At 39.2% G+C, this 16844-nt stretch overlaps 2 protein-coding genes and 1 pseudogene across 2 annotated transcripts in view; all 3 read right to left on the reverse strand.

Annotated features, from left to right (window-relative positions):
• The window catches only part of LOC140935112 (uncharacterized), an 11227-nt gene extending 8075 nt beyond the window's left edge, over nucleotides 1-3152 (reverse strand). The window contains exons 1-3 of the mRNA XM_073384646.1: nucleotides 2928-3152; nucleotides 1709-1816; nucleotides 709-834 (exon numbers count right to left, since the gene is read on the reverse strand). Of these exons, the coding sequence (XP_073240747.1) occupies nucleotides 709-834; nucleotides 1709-1816; nucleotides 2928-2997 (304 nt within the window). The 5' untranslated portion in view covers nucleotides 2998-3152. The remainder of the gene's footprint in view (nucleotides 1-708; nucleotides 835-1708; nucleotides 1817-2927) is intronic.
• Nucleotides 3153-5904: 2752 nt separating this feature from the next.
• On the reverse strand, nucleotides 5905-9223 carry LOC140935375 (uncharacterized). Its single transcript, XM_073384924.1, has 3 exons — nucleotides 9087-9223; nucleotides 7140-7365; nucleotides 5905-6340 (listed from the first exon to the last, which is right to left on the reverse strand). Exons 1-3 carry the CDS (start codon nucleotides 9136-9138, stop codon nucleotides 5920-5922), a joined length of 699 nt encoding a protein of 232 aa, XP_073241025.1. The 5' UTR covers nucleotides 9139-9223; the 3' UTR covers nucleotides 5905-5919.
• A 5588-nt stretch (nucleotides 9224-14811) lies between these two features.
• On the reverse strand, nucleotides 14812-16380 carry LOC140935138 (uncharacterized; annotated as a pseudogene).
• Nucleotides 16381-16844: the final 464 nt, after the last annotated feature.

Raw genomic sequence — 16844 nt, forward strand, 5'->3', positions numbered from 1 at the left:
CGGGAGAGGAACTGGCGGAGGAACGCCTCACCCTCTCCGCGATGGAAAGTCCTGCCTACATCCCTGATTTGTTGCTTGAAAATTGTGATCTGATGGTGTTGTGCACTACAAAACATACGCAGACCGGCTTTTCTATTTAGCATTAAACGAAAAGACGCGTCGCGTTCCTGGAATTTACCCCAGGCTATATTTATTGAAAAAAAATGGAGCCATTTTTTCTTTAGTAGTTATCCGATGTACGTTTGTAATTAGAGCACGTTTGAAATCCGCTAGATGAATCAGCCTCGAATTGCATTAGAATGACACCAAGAAACTGATGCAAATGATTTGGCTTTCATATTACGTGATTAATATTCAGCTATAAGCGTGTGTGTTGTGAATGTTGCAAGCAATGATAATTTAATGCTAATTAATTCCTATTTGGCTTTTTGCTTTTTTCTATGACAACCTTATTGCAATTAGGTGTATATTTAGCTTTTAATTTGTAAACAATACGATATAGTTTAAAATTGTAAATATTACTTATTGTTCTGATACTTAATAAAGATTGGTTAATCATTTTATTATTATTATTTATTATTATTATTATTATTATTATGAAGAGCGTTCACTGTTCTTAGTTATCGGGCTCTATCTTAGAAGCGTCTTTCACAGTTACCTAGATCTCTGTTACACTACTAAATGATATGTAATCCTTTCTAAACCCACCTCCAAGGTTTATGGTTATGTTACGTTCCTGGCCAATACAAGTGATATTTCCTTCATCGTTCTTCGAAACAACAGAGATCAGCAAAGTTGAAAAGTAACCAAATGCCAATGTTGTGAACCTAGGATCTGCAGAAAAGAAAACCAAAAAAATTCCAATAAGGGGTAAGGATGCGAAGTCTATTTTTCAGCGACGTTTTCATGGACGTCGCCTTTGTGCGATCGTAAGGTCCCTTATGGCCTATATAAGGGGTACTTTTTCAGGCGTCAGGGAATATAAAATAGTAGGGAATTTACTAGTTGAGGTATATAAAAGGGTACCCCGGAAAAATATCTTTTTTTTTTTGGTAGAAAGTCCCAAAAGGACTAACAGGCACATTTTATGGCTGTGATTCTGGTAAAGCAGAATACAGTCAAACTCCGCTCTAAGGACACCCGCTTAATACGGATACCTCGCTATTATAAAGGACAGTTCTCTTTGTCTCTGGGGAAAGAAAGCCCTTACTTTCTATGGCTACGACCCCGCTCTGTTTTTGGTTCCTTCGGTATCGTGTTGATGTCTTGCAAAGTTAATTTTCACGTAGTACGATCAGCTTTGTAGAATTCAGTGTGTCTACTCAGTGTATATTTTTGCTGGTCAGGTCTTTTATAGATCCTACGTTTTGCGGCATACAGTCGACTCTCTCTTAACGGACACCTCTGTAAAACGGACACTTAGAGTTGGTCCCTGCCTTTCTTTACTCCTTTTATTTGACTCTCTATAAGACGGACACCTCTCCAAGACGGACACTAAGTGCCGGTCCCAAAGTCGTCCGTCTTAGAGAGAGTTGACTGTATTCGTTTACGGTCCTTTGCAGTTAAAATGTCAATTTCTTACTTTCTATAAATTTAACCCCCGTTAATACGAACACTTTCAATGCCCTCCGTAACAACGATGTTTGACTGTACCGTGGTTCTATTCCTCGCTGGAGGAGAGCTATATTTTGCTTGGTTTTGTGTTTACCTTCAATCTTCTGTCCGATAGAATTTAACCAAGTGACATTGCCGGATTGATTACAAAGTAGTGTGGCATTGCATCCCTCTTGCGTGTTGAACGTACTTAGCATTGAACCTGTAAAAAAGAAGATCACGTTTCAGCCGTCAGTGTACCCAGGTGTGGCCCCGATGAGGTCTGAAGAAAAAAAGCGACGTGTTACTGTGTAAACTTCCGTAATTATATATATTGGTCAATATGATCAAAATGATAGGAATGCTATTTTAAACGTTGTGCACCACCAGGCCCACAAAAACATACAACAAAGACGTCTGAAGGGCTGCCGGCTTTCCATTCCACTCTTAACTATAATACATCCGCCGAAACGTCTTAGCGGTTTCCCGGGTTTGTAATGACGGGCTTCCAGTTAAGCAATAGGCTCTGTTATGGCCCGCCACCGGAAAGTGAGACTCCTCCCGTCTTTACATAAACATAAGAAGAAGGAGGTTAAAGCTCACTGATGCATCTTAAAAAGAATTTTCTAATTCCTCGACGGTCCTCGACGCATGGTATTTAACGCCTCGTCTTGGGCTACAGTCTTCATAAAAGTGAATAAAAAATATAGCTTCGAAAAAGGGCTAATGAATATTTTTTTAATGCATCAATGATAATAGAATAACTCCAATTGAAGAACTAAAAAGTGACATTCGTTAGGGGTTACTCAAGTCGCCAAGTGCGTTACCTTTAGAGCAGAAATTTTACCTTCAACGCCAACGACGCTAGCGAGGCCCTGAGAACAATCAGAGAGCGACAAACAGGGACTCCATCTTTATCGTGCCAGACCACGCGACAAAATATGTCGTCGAAGTCAGGTAATAATGCCACATCCCGATAATTATTCTGAAGACACGGCATTGTTGTGCTTCGAAAAATTATGAAACACCACTCATATAATGCATTGGCGCATGGTGGTTTAGAAGATTGATCATGAAGCTTCCTTAAGACCTTGAACGAAAAAGACTCGACTCATCAAAAAATCCGTGAGACGATATGAAATCAAGATCAACATAAACACTCCACGCTTTCGTTGACACGTTTAGCGAAGTAAAAATATTTCTCTTATCTATCACATGTGTCTTCGACATCCTCAAATATTTGCTTTATTGGAGTGACTTTGTACAATGCATCGTGTAACATGAAATCCAGTTAGCAAACAAAACTGATAATTCTAATAAGATTATTTACTTGCCTTTTCCGAATGCAAATAAAATCCAAATAAATGCCACAGAAAACGGGATCCAATTTGCTTCGCTTGTCATAATGCAGTAGATTGGGTGTTGTGAACAGGTTCCAGCACGCGACCTATTTCGACCGATTTGTACCGAGTAAAGTACAACAAAATAATGTTTTATATTACAATATTCTATTTCGGTTCCTGAGCTAATAACAACAGGAGTGGCCAAACATCTCAATGGGTCACCGAATTGTCAATACAGTTTTGCTTTGAATATTTTATAACTTTAATATATTATCAGCAGACGGACAAAGGAAGTAATGCGGCAGCATATCAAAGCACGGAAACATTGCTAGCATACTTATGTAATTCAGCACACGACAAAATTTTGCTTGTTGCTATTTAAGAGATACAAAAAATATCAAAATTAAAGAAGGCAAATTGACAGATTATACAGTAGTTTCCCAAGCCGGAACCCACAAGAAGATTATAAAGAATTAAAACAAACAACGTGTGTATAGTCATACAAAGCTAAGCCCTGCTAAATGTTACGCTAAATGAGTCTTATGTCGTCAATTGGAAAGCATTATACTGATGACGTCACAGTCGTGACGTCACTGGGGTGGATTTGTTCACCAGGCTTTTTCTTTACGTCTTTCCGTTGGTGTCATAACCACATCACGGTCCGGAACACGAATCAGACAAGTCATCTCTCTTGTTGAAATTCAAATCATAACCAAGCGATGTTGGGACTTAGCGAATATTTTTCTCCTTATTTTATTTAATCGTCGGTTATTCATTTCTTAGAAGCCAGATAACAGCCTTCTTAAAAGCCTTATTATGGTTCTTTAGAAGGTGAATAGCGTTCCCTGCTGCATACAAACAAGGACACGAAATTAAAAATTCCAGGCCAGAAAGCGTGGTAACCTATTTGGTTACCTATATATGATCTGGCTCATTCCCAGGGTTCTCTCCTACTCTGCCTTTCTACTCGCCCCTTTTTTAGCTCCGGGGGACGTGCAGGAGAGAACCCTGGGGATGAGGTTGCGAGGTAGGCTTTTGAAAGGGAGTGGGGAAAGAGTGAATACTCAAGCGTGCGAGAACGAAACAGACGCGCACGACGTCCGGCTTCCGGTTGTCACCCAGTGTATGAACTCAACACTAGGACTAAGATTAGCAGTAGGACAAATAGTAAATTGGTTTATTATTGCACCTCATCAAAATAGTTAGTAACTTTCTCCAACGCCCATTTGTTATCTAGCTAACCCTAGATAACAAATAATAATATAATAATAATTAAATAATAATGTATTTCATAAATCACAGATCGGTTTCTTTCTAAAGAACCGCACAGCTGCAGATCATGTCTTAGCCTGTGCCAGGCTCTCAGATAGTATAGTGGGGACGTATTAAACGAGCAAAGCAAAAATAAGACGCGCGCGACTTGGGAAAGGGGGTACTGAACGACTTTTCACCACTATCTCGGAGCCTGGAACAGGCTAATCATGTCTTCACCCTGAGAACTTTGATCGACAAGTATGGCTAGCCGGATTTTTGATAACGTTATCGCTATTATAGTAGTAGCTGTTATAAAAACTAAGAGTTCAACCATTGCTTTTTTGTTCTTCTCCTCTTTTCCTTCCCCTCGCTCTTTCTTTTTTGCTTTCCTTTTCCTTCGTTATTATGATTTTGGAGCTTCTCGGGCTTAAGAAACATGCCTTTTGACGCTTTTTCACTCAAATGACTACAAATGTCGTTAGGTTGGTTTTCAAAAAATCGGCTCGATGTACATCAACACAATGAGAAAATCTAAGATTTGTTTTGTTTTAAGAGAGCTTTCGACTCAATCTGGCGCGATGGACTTCTATATAAACTACTAGAGATCGGTATCGGTGGCTGTTAATGTGCCTTAAAAATAGGTCTGATGTCTTTACCCTGTACATCAATGACCTTCCATTTGCGTTTGAAATATTTTATCTGATCCTGTCGTTTTACCGAATGGCACAAAATTAAACTCCCTCTTATATACGGATGACCTGATTATATTATCAAGATCTAAAGTAGGTTTGCAAAACTGCCTTCTTTTAGCAGCTCATGGATGCTAGAAATGAATTCTAACAAAACTAAAACTTCAGAAACGTGAAAGGATAACTTTCACATAAAATTTCAAGTTATCTATCCTTAACTAGAAATTCAACCAATTGGAAAGACTTTGTGAAAATTGCTACAGGCAACCACAAACTCTCATGATTGAAACTGGAAGATACGATCAAACTCCCCACAACGATAGATTCTTCCCTGTTTGTAACTCTGGTATAACTGAAGACAAATTTCATTTTCTTTTGCACTGTGCAAAGTATTCAATCCCAAGGGAAAAATTCTACAATCAAATCCAACATAATTTTGTCAATTTTAATCAGCTATCTTGCACAGAATTAATAATTAAACTGACAAATTCACAGAATTTTTCTCTAAATTCACATTTGTTAAAATTTATCTCGTTGCTAATGATTTAAGTAGTAGCTTGTTATCATATCATACTGATGACACTTCATTGACCATTGCAATCATTGTATTGTAATCATTGTTTTTTTTTAAATTGGGTTATTATCCCTTTTAATTATTAGTATTAATTGAAACTTTATCTTAAAGCTTTTGTAATACTGTAACTTCATATAGTCATGCAAATAAAGCTTATGTTGATGTTGTTGTTGCTACCAAATCTAAACAACATATGGCGTTAATATCAATACAGAAGCTGTGATAGCACCTCCTCCACGTTGAGTCCCATCAGAAGAGTGATGCGGCTCAGGCCAAGTGAATCAGTGAACATAAATCAGTTACCAATTGACTTTACTTTTCTTGAAAACGAAACAAACAACTACGAAAAATGTTTACTCCACTAGAGGCCAAAGAGGACATTGAGTAGGGGTAATTGTGTTCCACTACAATTTGTATTGTGCTTTACTTGTATCACTTGTTGCACAATTACAATGACTTTTAAACTTCAGTTTTTGCCGTATACTTGATGCCCATCTTGGGCTTGTACCCCTGTTCCAGGATATAGTGGACCAGCGTTTTGCGTTTGTCCCGTTCCAGGATATGGTGGAGAAATTGCTTGTGGCCCAGCTCCAGGATAGGGTTGAATGGTGGTTTGTATACCAGCTCCTGCAGGGTAGGGTTGTGAAGCGGTTTGTATCCCAGCTCCAGGGTAGGGGTGTGTAGGGGTTTGCATACCAGCTCCAGGGTAGGGTGGAAGAGTAGTTTGCACTATTCCAACTCTGGGGTAATGCACAACAGCCATTTGCCCATTTCTTCTTCTAGCCCTGCACTTAGCAAGTGGACACTTAGACCAACATAAACACACCAAGAGTATCACAACAAGTAGCACAACTCCTCCGGATATGATTCCTAACAAGGCCCCAACACTGGAAAAAAAATTAAATTAAGAATCGTGATCATTGTCAGCAAGGATCGAGTAATACCAGGAAAAAAGTTAATGAAATTTGCAACCTCGTCCCCAGGGCGCTTTTTCCTGGCTTTGGAGGTGGGGCGGGTTCCCGCCGCACCTTCAAAGCCAGGGGAAAGCGCCCTGGGGACGAGGTTGTGAAATTTGTGATCACAGAAGGAGTCAGAGGAAAGGGTAACGGATGTCATGGTGCTAAACTGTAAAATAATCCGTCTCTGAATAATCCAAACAATCTTATCTCCTTATTCCAACTGAAAAACAATTCACTGGTGCGTTTTCAAAGGCCAATGAAAATCTGAGAGCATACGGTGGCCCCGGAATCCGCTGACCACAAAGAATGAATCCATTATCTTCTCTTGTCTCATGAAAAACCACTTTTAAAACGTTAACTGTTCTTCTCTATAAATTTTTTTCAAAAAAGTTTCAAACACCCTTTTTTTGCTTAAGGCTACGATTTAAGGCTGCTTTAGCTTGACACGTTGAATTAAAAGAAAAGTTTCGAGCAAGAAATTTTAAAAATTTCTTCAGAGGATTATTTTAGGAATTTAAAATGTGGCCCTGACCTCAGGGTGGACGTCGACGGAATAAAATAAATAAAACACAAAGCTTCGTCTTACCGAGGTCTCAACATCTTTAATGTGACAATTAATTTTTATCTTTAATCGCACTACGCTCGGTGAATTCTTAGGTAAGTTACTCTTATCAATTCATTTTATTTAAAATGTTCTCATAAAGCGAATTTTTACCTTATAAGTAGCTTGCAGCATTTTGGCTGGTTGTTTATGATACAGCAAAGACGGTCATTTTTGTCATCTGTTGGTGAGGGACAATAATTACGCAACGCTCTTCCGCTGTCACTACATGTGGAACCTCCAGGTAGACAGCAAGAGCGACTACCGAACCAAGAACAACATCGTGTGCGACCTGCGGGGTCACTGGGCCGAGGGCAGCTGTACGTACCACAGCTTGTAAGGCCACGTGTAACTGTGAAAACAAGAAAACAAAGTTAATAAAGATTGAAAAACCTGTGCAGCGTAGTACTTAATGTTAATTTAAAAATAGTAAAACTGACGCTGTTGTTATAAGAATGAAATGGCATCAATAAAGCCTTGTAAAATGACAGCGATTTTTTGTTGAAATGGCATCAATCAAGCTTAGTAAAATGATAGCGATTTTCTGCAAACAAATCTATCTAGTCCAGTAACAGGCGTGGTTCATGCGCGGTGCGTTTTGTGGGACACGACAACATTTAGAATCCAGACGGGCAAGAACAAAGGCAGTTAAATTCACTTTTTACCTTGAGTCGTTAACATAAAGTTATATCTATTACAGCGTCTTCATAGCCTGCCCCGCAGTCGAAACTAAACTCTGTTGTTAAAAAATGTATGCGATGCAGGCTACGTGTTCAGGCTCCATACCACTCAACTTTGCTATCGCCGGCCCATCCTAACTGCGCTGCCTCTTACTTCCTTATACCTACTCGCCAGGTCCTTCGCGGGCGCGGGAAGGGGGACATTTCTTTATTCGCGTATACTTAGGATTGGGTACGGGTTTTCTTTCTCTTCCCGTCTAGAACAAGGTACAGGGAAATAAGTCCGGATACCAAGTACCATGCCCCCCCCCCCTCACGACCTCCGCATACCCTCAGGGATAAAATACTAATACCTAGCTAGTGCTCAACATACAACCGTTTGGATTACTTCCCTGTTGATGTCTAAAACAGAGCCGAAATATTTCCTTTACCTTGGTGACGGTAAGAAATGCGCCGTCACGTTTTGGTAAGGAAAAAATATTGCTGTAGTTATGAAAACTAAGCCGTTATTTTACATGATGAACTGTTATCTCAAGTGGGCATTGTCTTGACCAAAGAGTAATCGGAAACTCATCATCATCATCATTATTATTTATTCATTTTATAAATAACAACAAGTCTTTATTGCTATAAGGAACGTTTTTGGAATTTGAAGAAACTGCTGAGTCTACTGCTTCTTAATTTACACTGAAACGTTTTAGTGTAACATTTTTCTTGCAACGATTGTCGGCTGACACAACGTTTAGTCCATTTGTCTCTTAATTAAAGATTCACAGCTCGCTATTTGTAAGAATACTAAACTGTTTTTCCTCGATCCACTGGATATCTTACCGACCTAAACCTTAACACTATACTATGGACTTCATTTTCTGGTTATTGTTTTCTTTGAGGTCTTCCCAGTTTCAAAGTGCTATTTGTAGATTTTGTTACACCAAATTTTCATAACTCGCTTATTTGGAACTGATATAAATCAGGAGCACCCAACGAGAATATGGTTCAAAACCACTTAAACATAACATTGTTAAACGTATTTTAGTATTTAAACCGTAGGTATCGGCATATTTTCATCCCCTAAAAATTTTTCATCTGTTCAGATTTCCTAGCTGAAAGTCTAGTGATACGAAAATAACAGGGAAAATTTCAGCCAGAAAAAAGGCTCCCAAAAATTCTAGGTGACCTTTTTAGAATAAAAATCCGTTAAAAATGGGCAATTATACCATGTTGTTAGATCAGTGTTCGAAAATCCTAGGAGAGGCAGACAAGCAAGAAATTTTACAACAAATGTTCCGAAAATTCTAGATCTCAAATCGTCTTCCGAACAGATATTTTCCGAAAATTGACGTTGGTTGCCCCTGATAAATTGCGATAATGATCAACAGAAATTTTTGCTTACCTGTGGCCAAAGAGAGAAATACAACAAAGCCTGCGAAGAAAACACCTTTCATTATACGGTCCTGGTGCGCTCGGTACCCGAGGTAAATAAAACTGAGCAAAGAAATCGTGGAATGATGACCTCTATATAGCTGTGACTCGGTTAGAATTCTGTTGTTTTACTGACTAAACGGAAGTCAGTAAAAAGTTGACAAACATATATTGGCTTAAGTGCTTTCATGCGGATTGTTTTTCGTTCCGCTGGTCATAAAATATTTACATGGTTACCATCTATTTCTGCTGCTGAGACAAAGTAAAGACAAACAAGAAAGCTGATTAAGAAGACCATCATTTCGCTAGAAACTTATGACATACCACCAGAGGCCGGGTTATATGCTTCTGATACTGGCACTTACAGAGGGCATCGATATGCCACCACATCGTTTTCTCCGCTGTCGCGGACACTAAAAGGCTGAAAAGGGTTCTGTTACCTTCTGAAACTTAAGCGGAAACAAACGCAGTTGCGTTGCAAAAACGTTATACGATGACAATATAAGCTGAACATTTACCAACATCACCATCAATATTCTGTACGTATTTGTCTTAACAAAAAAAAAGAGAACAACACTTAGTTACCTAATTTGGCAAAAACTGTCCAAATATTTAAAACGACTGAAACTGGCTGATTAGTCCATAAATCAATATCAGACCTTAGAAAATAGAAAAATTGACTGAAAATGCTAGCAAGTAGGGTAATGAAACTAGGGGGCACACGTGTATGATTTCGGAAAGTGAGTCTGCTAGCAGGCTATGATCAGGAGCCAATATTTGTAGAAGGGTGTATCAGAAGGGAAGATAAACAACTACAGCGAGGTCTACTGAACGGAAAGGAAAACGCTTTCATCATTTATACAAATTATTTCATGCAGGAAAACAAAAGTGCAAATTAAATTTTCCATAATTAGTTCTAAATTAATGGATATAAAACGTTTTGGCGTTATACAAAGAGTTTGACAGGGTCTCAGCCAGAAGGGATATCAAGCAAGTTCAGGTCCTTGGCAAAGTTTTATTTGATAAGAAAACAATACAACCTCCTCTAAGTTTCCACTATCGTTCTCTTGCTTACGAGAAACCTTCTTTTTACAGTCTAGTTACATAAATAAATTATACACATTCTAGCGTCAATCTAAGTTCTTTATGAGACAGTTTTGACTTTTAATTTCAAAAAATTAAATTGAGATAACATATCCTCTTGGAAGAAATGTCAATTGGCATTATTGTGGTCTCCTTGGGATGACTGTGGTAGCGATAGGTGCGTTCCAGGGTAAGGTACATCAGCGGTTTGCATTTGACAATGATATCGTGGAATGATGACGTCTATAAAGCACTGACTCGGTTCGTATTCTGTTTTTTTACTGACTAAACGGAAGTCAGTAAAAAGTTGACAAATATATATTGGCTTAAGTGCTTTCATGCGGATTGTTTTTCGTTTCGCTGGTCATAAAATAGTTGCACGGTTACTATCTATCTCTGCTGCTGAGATAACTAAAGACAAACAAAACATCCCCTTGGAAGAAATGTCAATTGGCATTATTGTGGTCTCCTTGGGATGACTGTGTTAATGGTGGGTGCATTCCAGGGTAAGGTACATCAGAGGTTTGCATTTGACGTCTCTTTCTGCGTTGAGCCAGCGGACATTTGGACCAGCAGCAGCACAGCAGGATGCCCATCGCAAAGAATAGGATTGCTGCAGCAATTAATCCAACTGTAGTTTCTGTTCTAAAAAAGAAAAAATTTAGTTTAAGTAGGTTACTGGAGAGACCAAAGAGGAATAAGCAGGAGCACCCAAAGACAGTTTTCTCCTAAAAACATTGAAAACACTCAGTTAGGCTATCCAGAGTACTTTTCGATCTATAGAAATGCATTCTTACTGAAGCGGCGCTATAAAATTTGTACCTGTTCGGTCAGCCTAGGGGAACTTGAGTCTTTTCAAATTACCAAGGGCTTCAGTATTATTTTCCCGAAAATTTCAGATGCAATTTAACGTCATTGCGAAAGTGAAAACTTTTCTGATTCCTCTCTCCGGCACATTTTTGAATCCGAAAATTTTAGGTTTCCTTTTTTGTACGAAAAGTATTCTTACCTGGGCAGTGAAATGTGAAAAATTAAACTTAAAGAGAAAAGTCATAGGGAATTTATTAGATAAGCTTCGAAAATTGTCCATGAATGGAATGCGTAATCTAGAAATTTTTAGCCGTCCTAAATTAAGTAATAGAGTAATAGAAAATTCTAGGCAATATTTGCGTCTCCGAACAGATATGTTAGAGAAAACAATCGTTGGGTAATCCTGAATAAGCCTTTCAATAAAGGTACCGTAAAATTCCGAAAATAAGCCCCGGGGCTTATATTTTTCAAAGGCCCTTTTTGAGGGGCTTATTTTTGGAGGGGCTTATATTCGGAGGGAAGTTTGCGTTTTAAAATCGAAGGAGATTTACCATTTATTGCTTTGTTTTTCTTTGTATTCCAGGGCAAATTCCAATTACAAGCCCCCGCGGGGCTTATATTCGGAGGGGCGATTTAACGGAGGGTTTTTTGCGTTATGATTTTGGGGGGCTTATATTTGGAGGGGCTTATTTTCGGAATTTTACGGTATCGTGTAAAGGAGAAATTTTCTTTTTGGTCTTTTCTTCTACATTTCCTTAAAAGAGATATATGAAATGCCCGTCTCCTTATACGGAATATTTATTAATAAAAAGCAGCTTCCCTAACCATCGAAACGTTTGAGGTTATATAAGTTTAAGGTTATAATTAAATGTTTTGTTGATCAGTTTATCCTTCAGCAGCATGTTATATTGTTCGAGTGCGGCCTTAAACTACTGATTGGAAATGAACATTAAATATATGATGCTTAAATTTATATTTTATACCTCTCATACATACCTTCCTCATTCTTTCCCATTTTACTTAACACCAACTTTTTAAAAATGTGGCTCCTTCATGCGCAATATTTTCTCTTCCCTAATGATGCCGTTGATAGGCGAAAGCTCGGATTTTGATTTTGATTTTTAATTACAGCAGTTAAAGGTCTCATTCGAACAGACATGCATGTAAAACAACAATTATGTCTATTGACAAAAAGACATTAGTCTTTAATACACGATTAAAGAAAAACACTTTTTTTCTTGCGAACACGAAATCTTTTAATTTGTTATTCTAATTAACATTATTTATTTGCAAATCACACAAAAAAGGCAATTATATCGCAAGGATAATTTAACTATACGAATACTCTTTGTTAGTATGAAGATCAAGAATCCTCGGCTATACCTTAGGTGTACCTGGCAGCACTTTGCCTTATTGTTAATGATACAACACACACGATTATCCTTGTCATCATATGGACCCGGGCAATAATCACGGACATGGCCGCCCTGCTGTTCACTGCAAGACAAACCTCCTGGAAGGCAGCAAGAAGGAGCACCATACCAAGAACAACATAGCGTCTGATCTGGAGAGTCATACGATCGAGGGCAGTAGTAGGATCGGAGGAGTCCTTTGGCAGGACACCTGGTAAGACTATGCACTGCTGAGAGGAAATAATACCGGGTACAAATAGTAAGACTGTGACTGAAATTTAACCAATTTAATTTTTTTCGGTTTTCCAGGGCCCAGTAATTATTGAGACGATAATTCCCCCCTCGCTATAAGTAAACGATTCAGATATTTGTAACTTGTAAACTACGATAAAGACCGTTAAATGTTGTACACGTTTAGCGAGAAATTGTTTTAATGCCACCTCCGATAATTCATTATATCAGTTTTTCTTACTTGGGTCAATACTCTTTATACGCTCACAATCATAAACGTCTGTTTACGCCGAACGATGTAACAGTTAACCCAAAATGTAACAACTTTTAACGCAAAAAGCATCAACTTTTTAACACGAAATGTACCAACCTTTTAGTAATTCAAAATTGTTACGATTCACTCTTCGGCCGCAAATTTGAATATAAAACTAGTTAGGAGCGTAAGCCGTTTAGAATTGACAAGAGGCCCACTCCGAGGCAAATATTATTGATTAAAAGCAAATATCACCATACAATATGGGTTCAGGGAAAACTATTTCTTCTCATTTTTCCCTTCATTTCATTCTCAAGTTGTTACAGTTAGATTTAAAGTTACGTTTGTGTCAAAAGTTGTAACATTTCGCGTCATAATTATATTGCTACAGTTTTCGACGTAACAACTTCCCCTACCCCGGCTCCTTATACGAACAGTCAAAAACAGTGTGTGGGATCTGTAACGTCCCACAGAATTTGTTCACGAAACGGTTGTTGTTCAGCCCGTTTAGAGTTAGTAAATTAAATTCCAAGTACCGTTTGCAGATGTCATTTGAAAGGCAGCGGTTGTGCTAACTTGGAGGCGGTCTATAAGTTACAGACTGCATTCACTGAGACAGATTCAAGTGGTTGCCGGGCTGGTCTTCGCTAAATTTCACTCAAACTTAACTGGAGTGGTTAGCCCCGGACAAATATTGCTTGTTTGCGGCGTTAGTTTTTTCACCAGGTCAGCAAAAACGACAGTCTAAGTTCATAACTCTACAGGAAACCACGGATTACCTCAATTTTCCGTCACCGGATCGCCGTATATGAAATATCCTCTGCCTATATTTGTTTCACAATTTTGGCGATACTGTGTATATATCTGCTGAATTGGAACAGATCCCGATCAGAGACAAGCCTTCACACAGCAGCCGCTGGTAATATCATGAGTCAGTCATCTGTTTTAAAAACATTTCGTATTTGCCTGTTAAAAAGCACGTTTTATCTTCTGACCTTCGACCTTCTTTCATAATACACCTTTACGCGCTTTTCCATCGTCTTTCTTCAACTTTTGTTATGGACTAGTTAGTGGAAATCCGTCGACAGCGCTGAAAAGAATGCCTTGAAGTCAGTTAAGCTGCCAAGTTTGACTGACAGTGATTTGTTGAAAACAAATGAAGGTCCACAAAGTCAAGAAATTTTAAACTTTGCGAAGACTATATCTTCGCTCCCTTCAGACGTATCACTTTCAAACTTGGCAATATTACTAAATAAATATTACGGCGCTCTTTCTAGCAGTGTCGATGGATATTCATTAACTAGTCCTTATCAAAACTTGGGGGAAAAATTAAAGAATCCATGTTGCCCAAAGCCGAACAGTATGCCTGCAAAACCCAATAACGAGCTCACAAAAAATTACACTACATACAAAGTTTTGCAATTACACCTTTTTTTGTTATTTTCCTATTCAACTATTCACAGAGATCTTGTTATTTGACTTTGCCAAAATAAACTCAAAGATATCCTTGAGTTTTTTTAATAAAAGGTCTTCAAACTAGAACAAGATTTGATTAAAATTAAAACTTACCAGAGACCAGGGAAAGCAAGACAGTGGCTATGATAAAATGATGCTTTCCCATATCTTTCATGCTCTCTGGCGTTAGAAAGTGCTGTAAAAATATTTGAAAACCCGAAGGAGCTATCATCAACAAACAACAACAGCAACAACTAATAATAAGCCAGCTCAGATCCTACTAATTAGTGCCGTGCACTGGTGCATAGAGGGTGATGGGAATGGTACCTGCAGTAACTTCTCACGCCGATGGTTGAGGGGTCCTCAAAATCTCAAGTTCAAGCACAAGTTTTGTTTTTAGGGACCGGTCATTATTTATCGCCTGGGGGGGGAGGGGGGGGGGGGGTCGGAGGATTTTGGGCTAAACACGATGAAATTTAGCCGATCCCCCCTTTAAATGTTATTTTATTGAAGTGATCCCCCCTCATAACTATATATAACTTTCGTGATCCCCCCCCCATGTCTTTGTACCCATATTCACCTTTCGACGTGTATATTTAGTGTTTTAAACGTTCATATACAGGTAGTATTTCTAACTATGATGTACTTACAGCATAATAAAGCCGTTATCGCGCAGTCTTTTTTTAAAAGTGTCTCTTGATCCGTGTCTTTTTCTAGTCTGGATCCAGACATCTGAATTCAGTTGACATACAAGCAATCTTGCTTAAAACTGCAAAGTGCTTGAAACTGCAATCAGTGCTTGAAACTGCAAAGTTAGTTTTTTTAGAGTGCCAAATAGCAGTCCGCCAAGTCCCTATCAGCAGGTCATATTTAGCGACAATTCGGCCATCTGGAAGGGCTAGGATCGGCCACTGTTCCTGTCTCCTTTTTTATTTTCATCTATAGTGTAATAGATCAGCCTTTGTAGCTTTGCTCACATTTTTATAATTTTTTTTTGTTCGTTGTTTTGTTTGTTTTCTTTTTGTTTTCCTTTTTTTTTTCATCCAGTGTTTGCTTGTGCAGTAACTTCAGCTATTTGGTCATCTGGTACAAAAGTTAAAACTGGCATACGAACAGTTGACTGTTCATCGAGATCAGCAATGACAAGATCATCTTCGCTATCCTCGTCATCATCTAACTCCGTATCTGATTCTTCACTCTCTTCCTCACTGCTGGACAACTCATTCCCGTTGCCTGGACTTCTCTGTCGATAGTAATGGTAGCGAATTGCCTTTATCTTGTCCAGCTTTATACCAACAGTGGTCAGGCCATGTTCCTTAAGGTACAGATCGAGCTGTCTCACCTTCAGCTTTTCAACTTTGCCATTCTCAATAAGTATGCCCCACTGGTAGTCCTTGTATGTTAGTTCCTCTTCTAACCTTTTTTTCTCCTTTGCCTCTCTTGTTCTAATATCCTTCTTGATGTTCATATCATTTAGATGGCCTAGGTATTCAATGACATGCTTTTGTCCTGTTGTCGGCGTTTCGTACACATCCATAAAGTGCCCGGGATTTTGCTTGTCTGGCACAGGCTGAGGGATTCTTTCTGTTACTGGTCCCACCCATCTGTTGTTGGTACACCAGGAACAGAGTGTGGAGCTTGCATCGCTTTGTTTATTGCAGGCATCCCGACAAAATTCAAAAAAGAGCTCTCCTCAGACGTAGTGGTCCTCAATAAAACTCTCTATTTTACTAAGATATGCCGCACCGGGTATTTCGGCCTTACTGTTTTCTGAAGCATTTCGGTACGTATTTAACTCAGAAGCATTAAAAAAGAATAACTCTCCGGGAGACTCACTCACTCTACTACTGATGTAATCCTTTAGGACAGGGGCGTCGTCTATCCTTTCGGCGACCTGCTTGCAAACGTGCCAAGCATTTTTTTCCATACGCTCTTTTTCGTACTGTTCGTAGGAATGGAGAGACATGGCTTTGATTTCGTCTTCAGAGAGATCTTCGAATCGACGGTACTTCTCCCATTCCAGCCTTCCAAAAATCCTTCCAAAATTTTCAGTGATCCCCCCCTTTTGGGCTCTCAGTTACGACTGATCCCCCCCTCTGTTCTCCTAAAAATCAAGTGATCCCCCCCAAAATCCTCCGACCCCCCCCCCAGGTGATAAATAATGACCGGTCCCTTATCTGAGACAAAGATTGACAGTTCCTATCCTAACCTCGGGGGGGGGGGGGGTGGGGGGTTTACTCCGTTACTCCTCATATGTAAGCTCGTCTGCGGGTCAATCCGCATTGTTTCGGCAGGCGGCAACCAGATGACTCCAGTAGTAGCAGTCTTCGGGAGCCTGTCGTATTTCCCGCTCCGTCGGTGCTATGGAGCCTCCCGCAATGACCCTTGAGATGTACTGCAGAACAAAAGTTTCTGCCCGCCAACGCTTCGTTTCCCTTCAGATGGTACATACAGGGCGACTCTGATGATAAGATCCTCCTTGTCG

The sequence above is a fragment of the Porites lutea genome, chromosome 4, assembly GCF_958299795.1.
Source record: "Porites lutea chromosome 4, jaPorLute2.1, whole genome shotgun sequence".
Taxonomy (NCBI): domain Eukaryota; kingdom Metazoa; phylum Cnidaria; class Anthozoa; order Scleractinia; family Poritidae; genus Porites; species Porites lutea.